This window comes from Pelecanus crispus, chromosome 1 (genome assembly GCF_030463565.1).
Source record: "Pelecanus crispus isolate bPelCri1 chromosome 1, bPelCri1.pri, whole genome shotgun sequence".
NCBI classification, from domain to species: domain Eukaryota; kingdom Metazoa; phylum Chordata; class Aves; order Pelecaniformes; family Pelecanidae; genus Pelecanus; species Pelecanus crispus.
In genome coordinates, this window is record NC_134643.1 from 204,711,012 (window position 1) to 204,727,905 (window position 16,894).

At 38.6% G+C, this 16,894-nt stretch overlaps 1 protein-coding gene across 2 annotated transcripts in view; it reads left to right on the forward strand.

Annotated features, from left to right (window-relative positions):
* The window catches only part of ATP8A2 (ATPase phospholipid transporting 8A2), a 345,102-nt gene that overhangs the window by 229,459 nt on the left and 98,749 nt on the right, over positions 1–16,894 (forward strand). Inside the window, exons 28-32 of one of the 2 annotated variants that reach the window (XM_075708776.1) lie at positions 6,905–6,979; positions 9,678–9,800; positions 10,822–10,900; positions 14,170–14,231; positions 14,575–14,631. In XM_075708776.1, coding sequence (XP_075564891.1) covers positions 6,905–6,979; positions 9,678–9,800; positions 10,822–10,900; positions 14,170–14,231; positions 14,575–14,631 — 396 coding nt within the window. The remainder of the gene's footprint in view (positions 1–6,904; positions 6,980–9,677; positions 9,801–10,821; positions 10,901–14,169; positions 14,232–14,574; positions 14,632–16,894) is intronic. The other variant, XM_075708786.1, reaches the window with a different exon arrangement.

Sequence of the window (16,894 nt, forward strand, 5' to 3'; positions counted from 1 at the left end):
GAGCAGGACTCTGCTGGTTTTGTAGGATAATGATGGGAGACTTCCCAGGGTCATCAGTCTTGATAGTCTTGTTTTAGCTGAGGTTTCAGACCCCCTTGACTGTGCAGGAGTACTAAAACTCTGCATCCTGATGGGACTTCACTGAACTGCCCTGAGCCATGTTGTCTTCTCCTCTGATTTTTTTAGAAAGTCAGTATGTGAGTCTTGTCACCTCTAGGGTGTTACGTATATACGTAGGCAATCCTAGTGTAGCAATGCCAGCTTTCTTGATACTCCAGAAAACTTAAGGAAGAATGAAAAACTCAGATCAGAGCTGGCTCTATTTGTAAAAGGGAGATGTTCTGAGGAACTGCTAAGTTTACGCACATCTTTTGCTAAGTACATCTGCCCTTTGGCAACACAGGCCATTTCTAATCACGTTATCATAGTCTTGCTTCTCCAGCAATTAGTGTGCTGGAGAAATAGCAAGTCTATGGAACACTTCACACCAAAAGAGTGGGAGAAATATCCTGCCCTTTCTCTACTTGGTTTCATAAGATTAAAAAAAATGCCAAATTACAGTTCTCTGCTACGTTTGTTCTAATGGGCTACATGATCATTTTACCAGTGACGTAAATATTAAATGCATAATTTGGGATGCTGATTAGACGTTCAGGTAATTCAAGGAACAAAAAAAAAAAAAAGACAAACACCACTCCACTGTGAAGAAAAGGAGTTTGCATGGCCTGCTGTGTTTTGTCGGGTTTTTTTAAACAGATTAATCAGTATATCAGGGCCAAATGTTGCTGGAAGAGGCAGTCTTCTCATGTCTTAATGGCTAGGTCCTTGGATGTATACTGCATAGTTATCTGCAGATGTGGTATCTTTCCACAATGCTCAAAACTCCTGGGGCAAGAAACATGATTGTTATCTAATGGTAACCACTGAGAAAAAACAGAGGTTTGCTAATTCTTATTTAATTTTAAAGTCTTCAGAATTATTCTGAGGATTTAAACGGTAAGAATTGCTAGTCTGTGTGACTGCGGGATGATGCTCCTCTTGCCCGTCATGCCCCCTCTCCCTTCTGTTCCTCTCTGTGCTTGCCTCTCCTGTTAAATGTTACCTGTGCTTTGGAGGAAGGATGTCAGCAGTTGATGGGTTAGAGAAGAGGAGCATGGAAACAACATGTATGAGGAAGAAAACAAATGTTCTGCATGTGCCTCTTCTATAAGCAGAGAAAGATGAAGCTGATAAAACTGTGCTTTTTAGTATGCTGAAATACAAACTGTGTATCTGTAGTCAGCAATAGAAGAAATAACAGCTGTTCAGGCTTATTTAAGTTAGTGTTTAAAGCCATGAAATCTCTATTGTATTGGTTGCTTTGATATCTATTTATCTGACCAAGCTTTGCAGTAAATGCATAGAGTTTTTCTAATGAGACAAGCATGGCATGAAACTTTAAAAATAATTGTTAACACTGGCAGACAAGACTGGAGATGATTTTTAAACTTAAATAGAAACTTGTTTGGGGTGCACAGGCCTAGAGCAAATGCTTTTCAATTGAGAAATATCCATCTGTTTTCAGCAGAGAGTTAATAAACAGTGGGGGGAATAAAAGGAGCAAGGGAAAAAATATTCCTTGGCAAATAAGTGAGTCTCAGGCAGCCATGCCTACCCTGTCAAATCTTATTATCAATAAGGCTCTTTACCTATATTATAAAATTGGTGCTGTATGTTCTCTAATGAAGGGATTATTTTAAGGCTATGTGTATTTGGGCAGGAATAAGAGCCCAGCATTGAGACATCTGTAACAAGGGGCTTTTAATCAGGATACATTATTAGTGAACTGCACAGGAGACACACAAACCTGCTTTATTAGGCAAACTGTAAATGAGTCTATTTGGTAAGAACATCCAGAATGTGTGTGTGCAGAGAGGGTATTTTGAGAATTTAACTCATTTCTGAATAGTAAAGGCATCTAGTCTGTCTATAATTGGTGCCTGTGGCAATTGTTGATACCCTGACTACATTAGCTTTCTGTGCCCTTTAGCAGAATTGGGAAAACATTTCTAGTACTCGTTAAGCTGTCTATTATCAAGACATCATAAATATACACATTTAGAATAGATGATTTGCTATCCCAGTGCCTTAGAGCACTTAAATAAATTAGTTCCTGCTATTTCAGGCATTAATGTTGCGGTAATTATGCATGAAGCAATAATGCAATTAAAATTGCCTTCCAACTTGCTCAAGTGGGAATATTTTTTGAAAATAATACTTGATCTTTTCTCAAAATATACTCTAGAGCAGGTGGATGGGCTGTGTGGCTCAAAACAGCAGTGTGGGACTGCTTACCTCGAGATCCTCAGTTTGCCTGCAGCTCAAGTCAATATTAACCAAATATTACCATCTGTTGGCTTTTGTTGACCTCTGGAAGAAGGCAGCAGTCAGATTTTTTTTTTTTTCTTCCCCCCCACCCCTTCTCTGGTGGCAAACTGCCCATATCACAGCTGGCATCGAGTGCTTCAGCAGTGGGGTTTCTTATTTAAAGAATGCAGCCACACTTCAAGGCAGGAAACATGGGCTGGTTTTCAGTTTGCAACATGTTCCACTTCCTTTGTGCACAATACCTACTAGTTTCAGATCTTTGCAATATCTGCTATAATAAAGTGCAGCGATATATCAACCCAGATTTTAGCCCTAGGTCTGAATTTCTTTACATTTAAATTGGACATCTTGTTCCTTGGAAGAAAAAAATATATTTTGTAGCTGAGTTACAAATAAGCTTTTCCAGCTTTTTGGCAGCCAGGTAGTAGTTAAAGTGAAAAGGTTTCTTTTTTCCAGCCAGAAAAGCGGTTTAATAACTTTGGGTCCATTTGTTCATAGCAGTACTGGAGCTGAGCCCTGCAAACCCCTGGAGCTTGGCAAGTCAGGCAGACTTGGCAAGTTTTCCTACCAGCTTACTAAGTCTGAATCAAGCATGGGTTGTTGCAACTTCAGATATATTTAGTACACTTTGTTAACAGGAACGCTGAGGTGGAGGGTTGGTTGGGTTTTTTTTTTTTTCCCCCCTTTGCTGACCTTAAAGAATACCATACTCTCTCTACAAATAGCTGGTCCTTAAACCATGCATGACAATTTATGGCTTGAGTTAAATTCAAAATAAATGTATATTTTACACAGAGTATCTGATTTACTCTTGACATTATGGTATTGAGGAAGTATACGACATTCTTTCTGTTGATTGGCATTTGATAATGTGAATATCTGGAAAAGACAAGCATAGCTGTTATTTTTCAGTGTCGTAACTCTAAGAACTTTTTCCCTCTGTTTGGAGCGTGTGGTGCACGCAGACTTGTGTAAGTGTGGGAATGTGCTCACTTCTAATTTTCACCTGTATGGATCCTGCCAAAAGAAAAATAGTTCAAATTTGGTTTTTGAAATAGCAGAACGTTGAACTTTCTGAATGTTAGTTCTTGCCCACCTAAAGCATAGCAGCCTTGAAATAAGGAGAAAACTTTTCTGTAGAAAATTCTTTCAATGTTGAAAGACACTGCAGAAGACTAAAGATGGTGACATCTAGATACCTGTTTACCACAGTCAGACACATTCATCTCAGTATTCCCCTATAGTGATGGACTAATCTCAAGGTGGTTTTAGCAGGGTCTTTACTGAATTCTGCATCACCCAATTATGGTAGGGTAGGAACCTTGAGCAGAAAGAACTGGGTTGTTGAGAGGGTATTTTTCACTTGTACTTTGACAGTCTGCTGTTTTGTAGTATGTCTTTGTAGTATGTCTGCAGCTTTGCTTTTTCCAAGTCTTTTATGACTGTATCTTCACTTCATTACTGCTAATATTTTTGTTGGGAAATGTGAATCTAAGATGTTAGCTTTGCCTGGTTTGGGACTTCTCTTCCAGCCATGGGCCAGCTATGCAAGGTTTGGCTGCTTTGTTTGACCTTCTTGATAGAAAATCAGAAATGTCTGTTGCTGGAGGGCTAGTTGTGGGAGACTATGGTTTCAGAAAGCAATGGCTTCCTAAGTAGCATGAGCCAGTGTCATAAAAGGCCTCAATGCTTGCTACCAAACCTTTGAAATTTGCTTTGCCCAGTGGGATCTAGAAAACTGAGCAGAGCACAGGCTGAGGTTGCCAGCAGGGCAGACAGGCTTCTGATTTGTGAGCTATTTATGTTTTCTAGGATTGCTACCCTCATTCACAGCTGCAATTAATTGCAAGAAGCCTGGAGATGATAAGTGCCTAGGTCATTGTTGCTAAATATCTGGGAGTATGCTTGTTTAAAGCTCTGTTTCTTGCTAGGAGAAGAAACCCTCAAGTTTGACAGCCTCAAATTAATTGTGGTTTCTTTGGGGGACCTCAGCCTTTGTACCCAAGACCTTTCATATCTTTCATTTGAAGAGCTGAGGTATACAACTGACTGAAATACTCCAAGTGTGAGAATGAGACTGGTCAGTATGCTATTTCAGGCCATTAATTGAGTCCTTAGAGCGAGACTTAGAGAACAGTCATCATTCAAGGTATCAATACAGTAGAAGTGATGAAAAAACTTGGGCTGTAGAATGTGTCTTCCTTCTGTCCTTTTTCTGGACAGAGCTGGAGAGGTGAACACTTAAATGCTTATTTAATTTAAATTAATGCATGATTGACAATGTGAAAGAGGAATTTTTTTCAGGAAACTGGAGAAATATTCTGCAGTTTACACTAGGTTGATACATTTCAACTACATGGAAATGGAATGAAACTGCTGGCCCTTAAGAGAGCTTACAAGGGCACTTTTCAACTACAAGCTGCAAGGAGGGCAGCATGTATAGAAAAGTGCAAACTTCAGAATAATATAGGGTAAAACTGATAGAAAATCCATACTAGAAAGAGCAGATGAAGGTTTTAAAAATTGTAGGAAATCAGTTTAAATAGCTGGCCTCCTGTGCAAGTGCAAGGCATATCTATAAGCACATGAGTTGAGATCAGTGTCATTGCTTCTCGCTTGAACAGTGAGAGTGCATCAGCATGATTAATTTTAAACAAGAATGGTGATATAATAGATGTAAGAACAGCTGTAGAGGGTCAGAATAAGAGTTCAACTAACCTGGTGTCTGATCGTCTGTGAACAGTGATAGTTCTCTGGCAGACTCATCTGGTCTCCAGCTTTTCTTCCATGATTTCTTTCCCAACGCCATTTTGCATCCACAGTATCGTCTGGCAGGCAGTTCCATAGACCAACCATGTATTGCGTGGAAACTTAACTTTTTTTTTGTGTAGCCTGCTAATCTAATGTCTTGTAGCATTGCCTATTTGAACAGCTATTTGTCTGTCTTGTCAATCTTGTAAATATTTTAATCTTCCCTTAAGTTGCCTCTGTCTCATGCTGAAGAGTCCTAGTCTGTTTAGATGCTGCATCTATGAAAACAGTTGTAGGTCTCGGTGCAGTCTTGTTATCTTCTCTTGTCTTCTTTCCTAATTACTCTATTTTGGGTGGGAGCAGAGAAGAGATCAGATGACATACAGTTGACTAATTGTTATTTGAGGTGTTTTGCTAGGACACTAATACTGCACAAGTGAGCCAGAGACTAAATGATGCCAGTAGGAGAGTGCTGCTATATGTGAGTGACAGAATAGTGTCAGAAAAGATGCCTGGCGGTGAGTGCCATGGGCTCACAGGCAGTGAGAAGGGAATAGGTGTGGGCATCACTTGACTGCTCTGCAATATCTGGTGTATCCAATGCAATGTGACCTTGTAAAGTAAATGCAAGACAAAACACGTTGAAAGGGGGTGGGTGGGGGGAGTGTTCCCACACACAATGTTGAATTAATTTTGCATGAAGTGCCATGGTGCAGTATGGATTTTAAAAGGGACTATAGCCCCAAATTCACAGAAATCCTTTGTTACCTATTCAGTGCAATGAGTCACACACAAACTGTTTCAGGATGCCCTTAAACTGCTGATTATTCTTCCAGTTTCCAATTTATTTTGGGAAAGATAATTCTTTCTCTTCGTCCTTATATTCTTTCTGAAGCTGCTTTCAATGCCCACTGAGTAAGAAACTTTGTTCCAACCCAGTAAAGCAGCTCTTGCTTCAAAAAGCTGCTTAAGCAAGATAAGAAGTAGGCTCAAGGAAGCTAGGTCCAAGGAAATGCTGAAAAGAGTTTACCTATGCACTGCAGCTTCCAGTAGTTTCCTGGGATCATGGCATTACAGAATCCCCTCAGTTGGAAGGCAGCTTGGAGGCCGTCTAGTCCAACTTCTTGCTTAAAGTAGGGTGAACACTAAATTCAAACCAGGTTGCTCAGGGCTTGCCCAGTTGGGTTTTGTAAACTTGTAAAAGGATCGAGACTACACAGCCTCTTTGGGCAACCTCTTCCAATGTTTAATTATTAAATTGGTAGCTTATGAAATAGTAATCTTTACATCACGTAGACAATAAAATTGTAATGTAATTATGATTATGTAGCTGATAAGTTGGTATCACTGTAATTCTGGGATTGTAAAAATAGGACACAGAAGACAAGCAGAGGATTCTATGATCCATCAAAACACTTACCTTGACAATTCTGGTCTTTTCTGACCACGATGGAAATGAGGTTGGCTTCTGGCTTCAAGCATGTTAAGTTGCCAGCAATAAGGATTTTGAAATAGTTTGAGGCCATTTATTTTTTTAGAGTAATGATGCAAATACAGCAAGTTGCTCCATCACCTGAGTATTTTATTGTACATAAGCAGTACTCTGGCAGTATTTAAAATGTAAGACTTCAGAAGAGAATAACTGCCTGGCAGTGCTGATAATCGAGCATGGCAAGCAGCTGTCTCCAGATGGTGGTCCGTGTTCCACATCCTTCTCCTCTACTGTAAATGGAAACATGTACTGCCGTAGTAATCTAAAGCTTCTTGTAACTTGTTTTTGTTTCAGCTTTGGTTTGCTTTCGTTAATGGATTTTCTGGGCAGATCTTATTTGAGCGATGGTGCATTGGTCTGTATAATGTGGTAAGTGCTACGTGTTTTGACTTGGTAAGTGCTTGGGACTTGATTATTATTTTGTTGTGTCCCACTTCTCACAGGTAACTGTCTTGGATGTATGTCAGGAAAGGTGAGTTCATTTGTAAAAGCCATTTTGAATCCACCCTGAGGTAGATAAAAAGTTCATTTTGGATGGTGTTTTTATCACACAAATACATCTGGCATAGCACCTTGAAAATACACGTTTGGCCTAATATAACCTCCATAAAACTCTACAGCTTTTAGATGGAATTTAATTTCTTCTTCGAAAGCCTCTTCGGTCTTTTGTATTGAATATTTTGCTGACTGTTCATGTTCCAAATAGATGCAGAGTCTTAATCTTTGAGGGTTTGTTTTTTCCCCCCTCAGACCCTGTAACAGTTAGATGCTCAGAGAAGTGTCATGCAGATGTTTTGGGTTGACTCGTGCTATGTTAGGTACAGAACGGGAATTAGCATTGCTGTGTCACCAGCATTTTTCACTTGAACCAAGAGCAGAATGTGTCAGTTCAGGAGTGGTTTCTGATTTTTTTTGTCATGCTCTGCAGAGTGCCACACTGCCACATGGCTTTGTCACTTTAATCAATAATACTATTTAATCAATAACATTGATTAAAGTCTGGAGGATCTCTGGGACCAAGTTCCATAGCATACCATAGACCGGAGCTGGTATTTTCAACAGTGTTGCATTTGTAATATTACTGATGAGCAGTCTGGTGTCTGGATTTATAAGCCATTAGGACACTTTGTCAGTGCTGAAAAATCCTTTGCACTTCTCTTTGGAGGGAGGAAATTTAATTTTTTTCTTTAAGCAGACTCATTCCAAATATATGGTAATACAGAAAAACCCAGCAAATTATCTTTATCGCTGAGTAGTATTAATGGAAACACTTAACTTCTGTCACGTTAATCTTAAAAATGGTGGCACAAACCCTCATATTCTGTAAGATTTCATATTCTTCATGGAAGATATTTATTCAGGGATTTTCTACTCCCTTGATTCTTTTCACCCTAACTTCCTGACTGTTACTCAGTCTGTCATTCATGTTCAGATATTTGCATCTATTATCCTTAAATGTGATTTGATGGATCTACCTACCCTACATAAAGTTCATGGATGAAACTCATCTTCCAGAGTCAGTGAAGTAGAAACCAACCCTTGTTTTGTAAGGTCGGTATTTTCTAAAATTAGAACTGGCGCATAGACTCCTGAAGAATCAAGTGCTGGTAGGATATTAGGGACTTCCACAGTTTGAAGGGGTTAGATTTTAAAGTGGTTTTAGCTCTGTCATTCTCTTCTATGAAGATTAACCTTTTATTTCATTAGTAGTCTCATTAAAATATTGTGTAGGAAATCATATTAGCATTGTAATTCCTGCTTTTGCACTGGTTTACCTTCATAAACAAAAACACTGGAAGATTTACTTCAAGTGAGAATGTAAATGCCCCAATAAACATGGGAAATGTGGAGAAATACCTTAAAAGTTGTATGAGAACATGTCCTTTTTTAGAATATATCAGACCAGCGGTCTTGGTTTTGGTTCCCCACCCCCAGTCTGCTGCCATTTTAACCAGCCATTATCACTTTATGAGCAGAAGCAGCACATTCCCAGTTGGATCTAGGAATGTAATTATTGATTCTCACTAGTCTCTAGTCCTCTTGTGTTGCTCTTTGTCTGTTCCTTGACTCCCAACTCACTGCTGGTGGGAACCACAGCCCAACTTTTGCAAACATGTACGCACGCTAGAAACAGTTCATAACTTCAAGCTGCTTCTTAACTTCAAGAACATTTCTCAAACTGTTAAAAATGTATGTATATGTAGGATTAGAAATTATTTTTCCGATATAAACTGTTAATATAAAAGGAAGTGAATGAAGTTTAGTATTCAGACATGCACACTGGTATTATTTTCACTCTGTGCCTGCACTGCAGACTGCAAGAAACATGGATACCCAAGCCGGCTTTAAATGAGCTGCCTCAGATCCTGGAAACACTTTAAGAGCAGCGATGTGGGACTCAGCAGAGGCTAATTTACTCTGCTTCTGGCAAAGTGTCCTGCTGCCTCTCCTGGAAAGCTTCCGAGGCTTGGTCATCTAAGTGTCTGCCCATAGCACAGACACATATTGCAGTTAATTTGTTCCTATCAGTTCATGCCTGCCTGGAGAATCCCCAAAGTACCGTAAGACAGAATAGCCTTTGTTTTTCAGTAGATGTGGGTTTTTTTAATGTGATTTCCACATTTGCTTTGTCTGTAAACTTAGCTTTGGTTAAGCATGTTACATATTTAATTACGGCTACAAATTGCAGCCATATTTGAACCCATTCCCACAAGGCTTTTTTGAAGAAGTACATGCTGTCTTTCCTTTGCAGTCTGATGTGTTTTAACCTCACTAGATTAGCTGGTGCATCAGAAACTACTGATGCTTAACTCCTTTTGTTTAAGCTAATTGGTTAATAGTAAGAATTTTTTTCATGCTTCTTTTGTTCATAAGTCAATATTTGAGATTTATGAATTGCTGAAATTCATGTTTGGACACTTGAAAATTATGTCAAATAACATACTCATTGGCAATAAGTCTTTGCTGAAGTCTGTGGGAATTTTGCTATTGTCTAGATACTGAAATATTATCTGAGATCCACTTAAAACTAATGGCTGCTTTTAATTAGTATTTGCTTTCCTTGCAGATTTTCACAGCGCTGCCACCCTTTACTCTGGGAATTTTTGAACGATCGTGTACTCAAGATAGCATGCTTAGATTTCCACAACTCTACAAAATTACTCAAAATGCAGATGGGTTCAACACAAGGGTAAGGGAAAGTCAGTTTCTTTAATAATAACAACCACGAGTATTCTTATTTTCCAAGTCTTTCTCATCAGAAAATAACTTCCCCACTGTTACTTCTGCTTTACACTAGGCACAGATTAAGATTGTTCTGTCTCCCAGTTCCTTTTAAGGGATTTTTTTTTTTTTTTTTAATTAAAAAAATCCTTAGTTTTTAAATGAGGATTTTCTGGTATGGCTTCAACTGAAACTGGTCCTGAAATATCTGTAAACTTTGATTCAAAGTAAGATTTGTATCTGAGTATGACTTTTCAATTCACAACTACTGATAAACGGTGAGTTTACCACTTTTATAGGAACTGGATAACATTGCCTGGATTTGATTTAATATACAAGTTGTCATCATGCTTTCTACTAGGGGGCTTTTTTTATTTTGGAAAATAAAGTTTGAATTGGTTTATTTGGACTTGGAGTTTTGAAGAACACATTTTACTTCCTTTTGCTATTTAAAGGCTGGGAAATGCCAGCATTTGGAATTCTGTCTTTATTCCATAACAGGCACATCTAAATGTACTTCTGAATCAAGGAAGATGCATGATTGCTTTGTTTAGATAGGAAACTGCAGAGTACGTAAAGCTCTGGTTTGTGCAAAATGGCATTATCTATAAATTAAAAATTGTGGGGCACAAAGTATTTGCTCATTCAAAGAAACAGAACATCTCATAGTACTGAATCAGTCTTTTAAAATCATTCTTTGAGGTAATTAAAGGAGGGTGACTCCATCTGTTTGCTGTATTTTGATAAAGATCTTAAATTGCAAGCATGCTTGCCTATTATATATTAAGTGGTTAGAATAAAACCATCCAACTGGACCAGTGTTTTCTTAGAAAAGAGCAGAAATTGTAGGTGGAAATAGATCCTGCAGAAGTTTAGGTATTTCAGTTCAGGACAAACACTGTCTGACTACACAACGAAGTGTTTGTTACGAGTTAGAGAGAGGTCAAGAGTTTTGGACTTTACTGATGACTTGGTTTGTTTTCCCTCAGGTTTTCTGGGGTCACTGCATCAATGCCCTGATCCATTCCATCATTCTCTTCTGGTTTCCACTGAAAGTGCTGGAGCATGGTAAGGGCTTCGTTATTTCTTACGTCAGTAACTGATGTTCAGTCTTACAAAGCCCAGTGTGTTTGCAGAATGGGAGGTCGTGACAAGTCCCAAGAAAATAATGCTGACAGACAGTTCAATAGGCTATAGCTGCTGAACTTGGCTAGCTATCTAGTGGCTTTCAGAACTTACTGTAATTTAACGTAATCACTGTTCATATAGTGACTTAATACATGAAAAATTAAAACTGCTGCTTTGCCAAGAAGTCTTACTCAAATACTGAATAATGTTCTCTACAATGCCTTATATTTTTGGTAGTGGGTTGAGATCTCAACTTTTTACTGCATAATGTTCTTATAGCAGCTGTATTACAACCATTTGCTTTATATCTTGTTGGATCTTTCCCATTCCATAACACAGTAATGTAAAATGTGGGATAAAATACAGAGATTTCACTACTGTTGAAGTCTGTGGAAAAAATGAATTGGCTGAAATGGAAGTAGACCAGATCAAGAGTCAAAGATACTGGGGAAATGAGAATTTGTTGTACAAATGATTGTACAATATAGTTGTGTGGGCAGGAAAAACCATGGAAAATCCATTTTTACTGTCATAAGAAATAGGACTGGATCAGATGACGAATTGGGGTCGTGGGGGGGAATAGTATTTATCTAAACCCATGAATTTTTCAAAACTGTAACTCTTCCCTGGAAAAACTAATTTCAAGAAAACCTTCTGTACTCCAGGATGGAGTAATTGGGGAAGAGGCGAAGGAAAATGGGAAGGGAGGGAAGATGAATGCTTCCATCAGAGGCATGGTGGTAAAGATACTTGTGGGAGGCAGGTTCATGTTTCTCTACCTGGCTGAGCAAAACGTCAATATTGTATCTTTAGTGGCAGCTTCACACACGCTGTCTGATGGACCGTACAAGAAAGGGACTTCCCTTTCCTCCATATGTGGGCTGGGAGCTTGGTTCAGTTTTTTGGGGAGAACGGTTTTCATGGATGATTGGGTTTTGTTTTGATTTGGGGGTTTCTGTTGTTTTGTTTGACTAGTTTTATGAGAAATGTTAATCTTGAATAGGTCTTCTTTAAATCCAATGTAAGAAGTTTTAGGCTGATGTCTGTAGTGGTTGCAGATAAAGAAAAATACAGTTTTTGTTTTAGTCTTCCATAAATGTTTTTCTAACTAATTCCTAAATAGATAATGTACTTTTAATTTCAACAACTAAAATGATAAGACTGGAATACTCACCCACTCAAATGGTAACTTTCTGAGTTCTTTTGAATAGGTTGCTTAGTTTGCTTTCTGAAGAAGAATGAATATTGAATTTTCAAGTTTCTTTGTATTTCCAAGTGAAAAAGGGATTTCAGCACCAGAGACAAAAATGTGCCTTTCACACTGGGATGTTTTTTAACCTCTAGAGTTCCTTAGAATGTGAAGTGCATATAGTCCATGAATGGGCATTTGTATAGCTTTAGAAATGAATGTTCACTGAGCGTCCTGCTGTTCTCATTAACAGAAATATCATTCCTTTCAGGACCTCTTAGCCTCCCAAAGTGGAAGGTCATGGAAATCACTAAAAAAAAAAAAAAAAAGGCATTAACTTACTGCATTAAAATATAACTTTAAAAAAAAAGTGAGACTTACACGAAAAATTATTCAATTACTTAAGTGTGCACTGTGATGTTGCACGAGAGCAATATACTGGCAGAGTCATTAGGTCAAGTTTGGACTAGATCTATCAAAACCGGTATGTATTTAGGCATGCCTTTTTCTTAACAAACTGAGCCTTCTGGCATCAGCAGAGTTCCTTGGATGTGGAAGGCTCAATTCTCTAGTGTTCTTCACCTTTTTCATTGACACTAGAGGAAAGAGCAAAGTGACTGTTAAAAGTTGATGTGTATTTGTGAATGATGTGGTAAATGCCTGAAGCCACAGAGTACCAGGGGAGGAGTCGGGCTGATAGGGATGCCAGTGGCTAGAAACCCAAGCTGTCTCAGGCTTTAGATCCTGTTGCAATGTTAGTGACTAGTCTATCTGCTGCTGCTTCTTAGTTGGCATTGAAAAGAGAAAACAAAGCAGGGATATAGAACCAGCAACTTCTGGAAAATATTCACAACCTGTCAGTTCTTTGGAGACAACCATATGCAGCATTGTAGAAGAAAACCATCACAAGTAGCTTGGGGTAACTGCACTGACTAAATATATAGTCTTTTTACCCATAAGCTGGGCAGAGTGTTTACCACAGAGGTCAGGGTGTCAGGGCCTCTTCTCTATAGACTTAAAAATTTGCTTTAAAAATTTACTGATCCTGGAGACCTACATCATAGGAACACAGTTAATTAAGTAGATAACCCTAGTTTTAAGAATGTCAGATCCAGTTTTGCAAGTAAGTCTAGCAAAGTGGTACTGTCATAGTAGAAGCACTGTGCTAGGAGGTATGTGTTTAGGAACAGGTCCAAGATTTTATCTTAAGCCTTTTTCATCCCTGCTGTTTGTGTATTTCTCTAGCAATTGTCTTAAAACCTGTGAAAGTAGCAATACTTCTCGTGCTTGAGTAATGCTTGAAAGCTCCTGTGAGTGCGAGTTCATTTGGTGTTAGCGTGGCTGTCGACTGTGCTTTCATGGTGTTCCGGTTTTATTCAACAAAGGCTAAGAAAGACTAAACAGACACTTGAAGTATTGCCAAGGTTGGCACTTTCAAATGATAGAGTAACATGTACTTACCCTTGTGCACACTTGACTAGAGAAAGGGTGCGTGGAGACTGAATGCTGCTCAGTTACTGAATTAATCTCCAGTAAGAGACTTTAGGTGTTACGTGTGTCCTTTATAGATGAATCTTTTGTGGCTTTTCTTAAGTCAGCTCTGTTTCACCACAAATCGGCTGGTGTTTTACAGACTTTTTCTTCACAGGCACAGCAAATAACAGGACCGGTTAGAGGTGTCAATAAGTACTACAGAACAGACAGCGAGAGAAAAAGGGACACTGACATACCTCAGTTCTTATAGACAAATTACACGTTAGGGTCTGGCAAACACGTCCCCTTCTGCTGGGGCGGCTTCTGGCAACCAGGACTATGGATATACGCTCTACCCGAGCATCGTGTCTGTGGCCTGGCTTAGCACAACTTCTGCATTACCATTATCTCACAACTTTTAAAAGTGCTTTTAGACATTCTAAAAGGCAAGGTTGGGACCAGTTATTTTCTCCTGAAAACTCATTATTATTTCGTCCATTATATTGATAAACTGGTTAACAAATGTGATAATTTTTCTTTCTTGCAGATGCAGTATTCACAAATGGCCAGGGAATTGACTATCTATTTGTTGGAAACATAGTTTACACTGTAAGTTTGTGTAGTATCCTAGCATTTTTGAATGGTAGAATTTCTTTACAGTTTTATACCATCAGAAAATGGTATAAACCAGAAGAAAGTATACAAGTACAGTAAAACCAAGCTTATGTTGTGTACATGATTTCCCCCCTTTTTTCTTTCTGTTTCTTCCCAGACATGCACCAACCATATCTTCTGCTCTGTCCTTCCCCCATCCCACACTGCCAAGGCCTTGGGTTGGTACCTAAATGGTGGTGACTTTTTAGGTGTAAAGTGGAGATTGGGCTGTGAACACCTTTGAATTTGAGAGTGTTAATACTGAAATTATCTTGTCTTTTTTCTTTTATCCTTGCAGTATGTTGTAGTCACTGTTTGTCTGAAGGCTGGCTTGGAAACAACTGCGTGGACTAGAGTAAGTATTCTTCAGTATCTTTTATTTTATTAGCACACCTTTCTCCCTAATGAGTATTAATATAGAAAAGCAGTACTAAAAACCTTTTGAGGCTTCAGTGTTTTAATTGGGTATTTCACGTAAGAATAAACTGCTAAACTCTGTAAGTACAGGATGAGAGGAGAATGAATTCGTAGGTTGCACGATATGTGTGATGAAAAAGGCAGCCTGTCAGAAGTGGGAAGAGAATGCTAAAAGTATATTGCCAACATCTCTAAATATTTAAAAATGGGAAAATTTTGCATGAAATCAACGTACTACTGTAGTTGCTTAAGGAAATAGATCAAGAACATCATCTTTGTACTCTGTGGCTCCTTCAAAAATTAATGCAATAAGGAATTAAAGGTGTCTGCCTGCAGATAAACAACTGGGCTTTGAAAAATATTTTTGCAGCTATTAAAAAGTGCTAGTGAATTCACATTGGATGAGATTTTTTGTTTGGAAACTTACAGTAATAAAGGATGTTAGTCAAACAGTTACGCTGACTCCTAGATTTGAGTCATTTACTTGCAATGAGTGAGTGCTCTGTTACTTGGTAGGTGTCAGAATCTGGTAGGGCAGTGACCTCCAAAGAATATGGGGGGTAGGAGGGTTCCTGTGTTGATGAACCTTCAAGACCATTCTCCTTTTCTTTCCCCCAGCCTCTCTGAAACACTAATCTTTTGATTTTGATGGAGTCCCTATTTCTCCACACCTATGAGATACCTTATGGGAATCTAGTTTTCATGGCATACCAAGACATTCTGCCCTCAAGACCAAGTTGTTTTGAGGACTCTCATTCTTATTTTACCAGTTTCTTGGAGGGGCTTGGCTTATCTCGTAACCTCATTGCTTCTGTTACTTGTATAATGTTTTCTTTCATTCCTTGCAGAGGAATTGTTAAGATTAATGAGCTGATGTCTGTTCTGAATTTTAAAGATGAAATGCTATCTGTATGTTAATTATTAGGGAGATGCTAATATTCTCTGCCTCATTCTCTCATCCGAAAATAAAATCTGTTCTTTTTTTTGCTGTTGCTTATGCATAAGTCCTATGTTGTATACCAACATTTTAAAATGCAAAAATACTTAAATTAATCCCTCATGCACTAGAAGAGGATATATCCAAGTCTGCATTGGAAGCATGCGAGCATGTTTAGATCCTGTTGTGAGTTACTTGATTCTTCCTCCTCTCTCCCCTTCACTGGCTAATTGGTATCTTTTCAGTCACTTGGGGATAATCATGAGCCCCTCTTTTCTAAGTTTTATTTTAAAAGATACCATGATGTTTAGTAGATAACGGTGTTCTTTAACACTCTTTTTATAGTGTGTTTAACTTTAACACTTTAACATGCATTTTATAGAGAATTTATTGTTATGCACGGAAAAGTCATTGTGTTGAGAATCAACTTTTTTCTATATACACTTCTAATACCTGTCCCATTGCTTGGATCAGTGACTCTCATCATCTCGGAATCCGATGTTGGTTGCAATTATTGTTTCAGCTGTGAGTGAATCAACACACAGAGAATCTTTAGGTTACTTGAAAAGTATTAAATGTACAACATTGAGTTAAGCCTCTTCTCCATCATCAAGTAGATTGGTTACAGGCAATTTGTTCTTGAGAGTGAGGGGGACACTGCCTCTTGGGAGAACATAATGGGTTTGGCTGAAAGCTTTAAATAAATAATGCAGACTCAAAGTGGTTAGGAGCCTGGTATATCCAGTAGGTAGTGTGGAAAGAAAGGCTCTTGTAAAAGTGGTAACATGATGCATAACAAAATCCGTGCATCGAAGCTGTGTGGAGCAGCTTCATGTTATGTGTTACCTATCTGGAACACTGCAGTAGGCTTTTTTCCAAACACAGCTTTCTTCACTGTTTTACCACACTATATGAACTATTTCAGATAAACAGGATGCACAGGATAACGGTACAGTGGGTCTACTTTTTATGTGAGAAAGCCTTGATGTCTTTTTCTCTGACCGTTGCTCATTTAACACATCTGATGGTCTCGCTTCTGCTTTGCACATGAATTCTTCAGGGGTAAATGACAGAGATCAGTGGAGAATCAACAGTGCAAAGGTTGGTGGGGTGAGTCTATAAGGAACATTGGCAAGGAGGGCTCTTTGTGAAAGCAGAAGCTCTTCTAAAGGTAGAGAAGCAATCCAGGCAGGAAGACGCCTGAGATGAAGAGATGATTGGGACAACCATGAGAAGAAGATAAAGACACCATAAAATGAGCAAA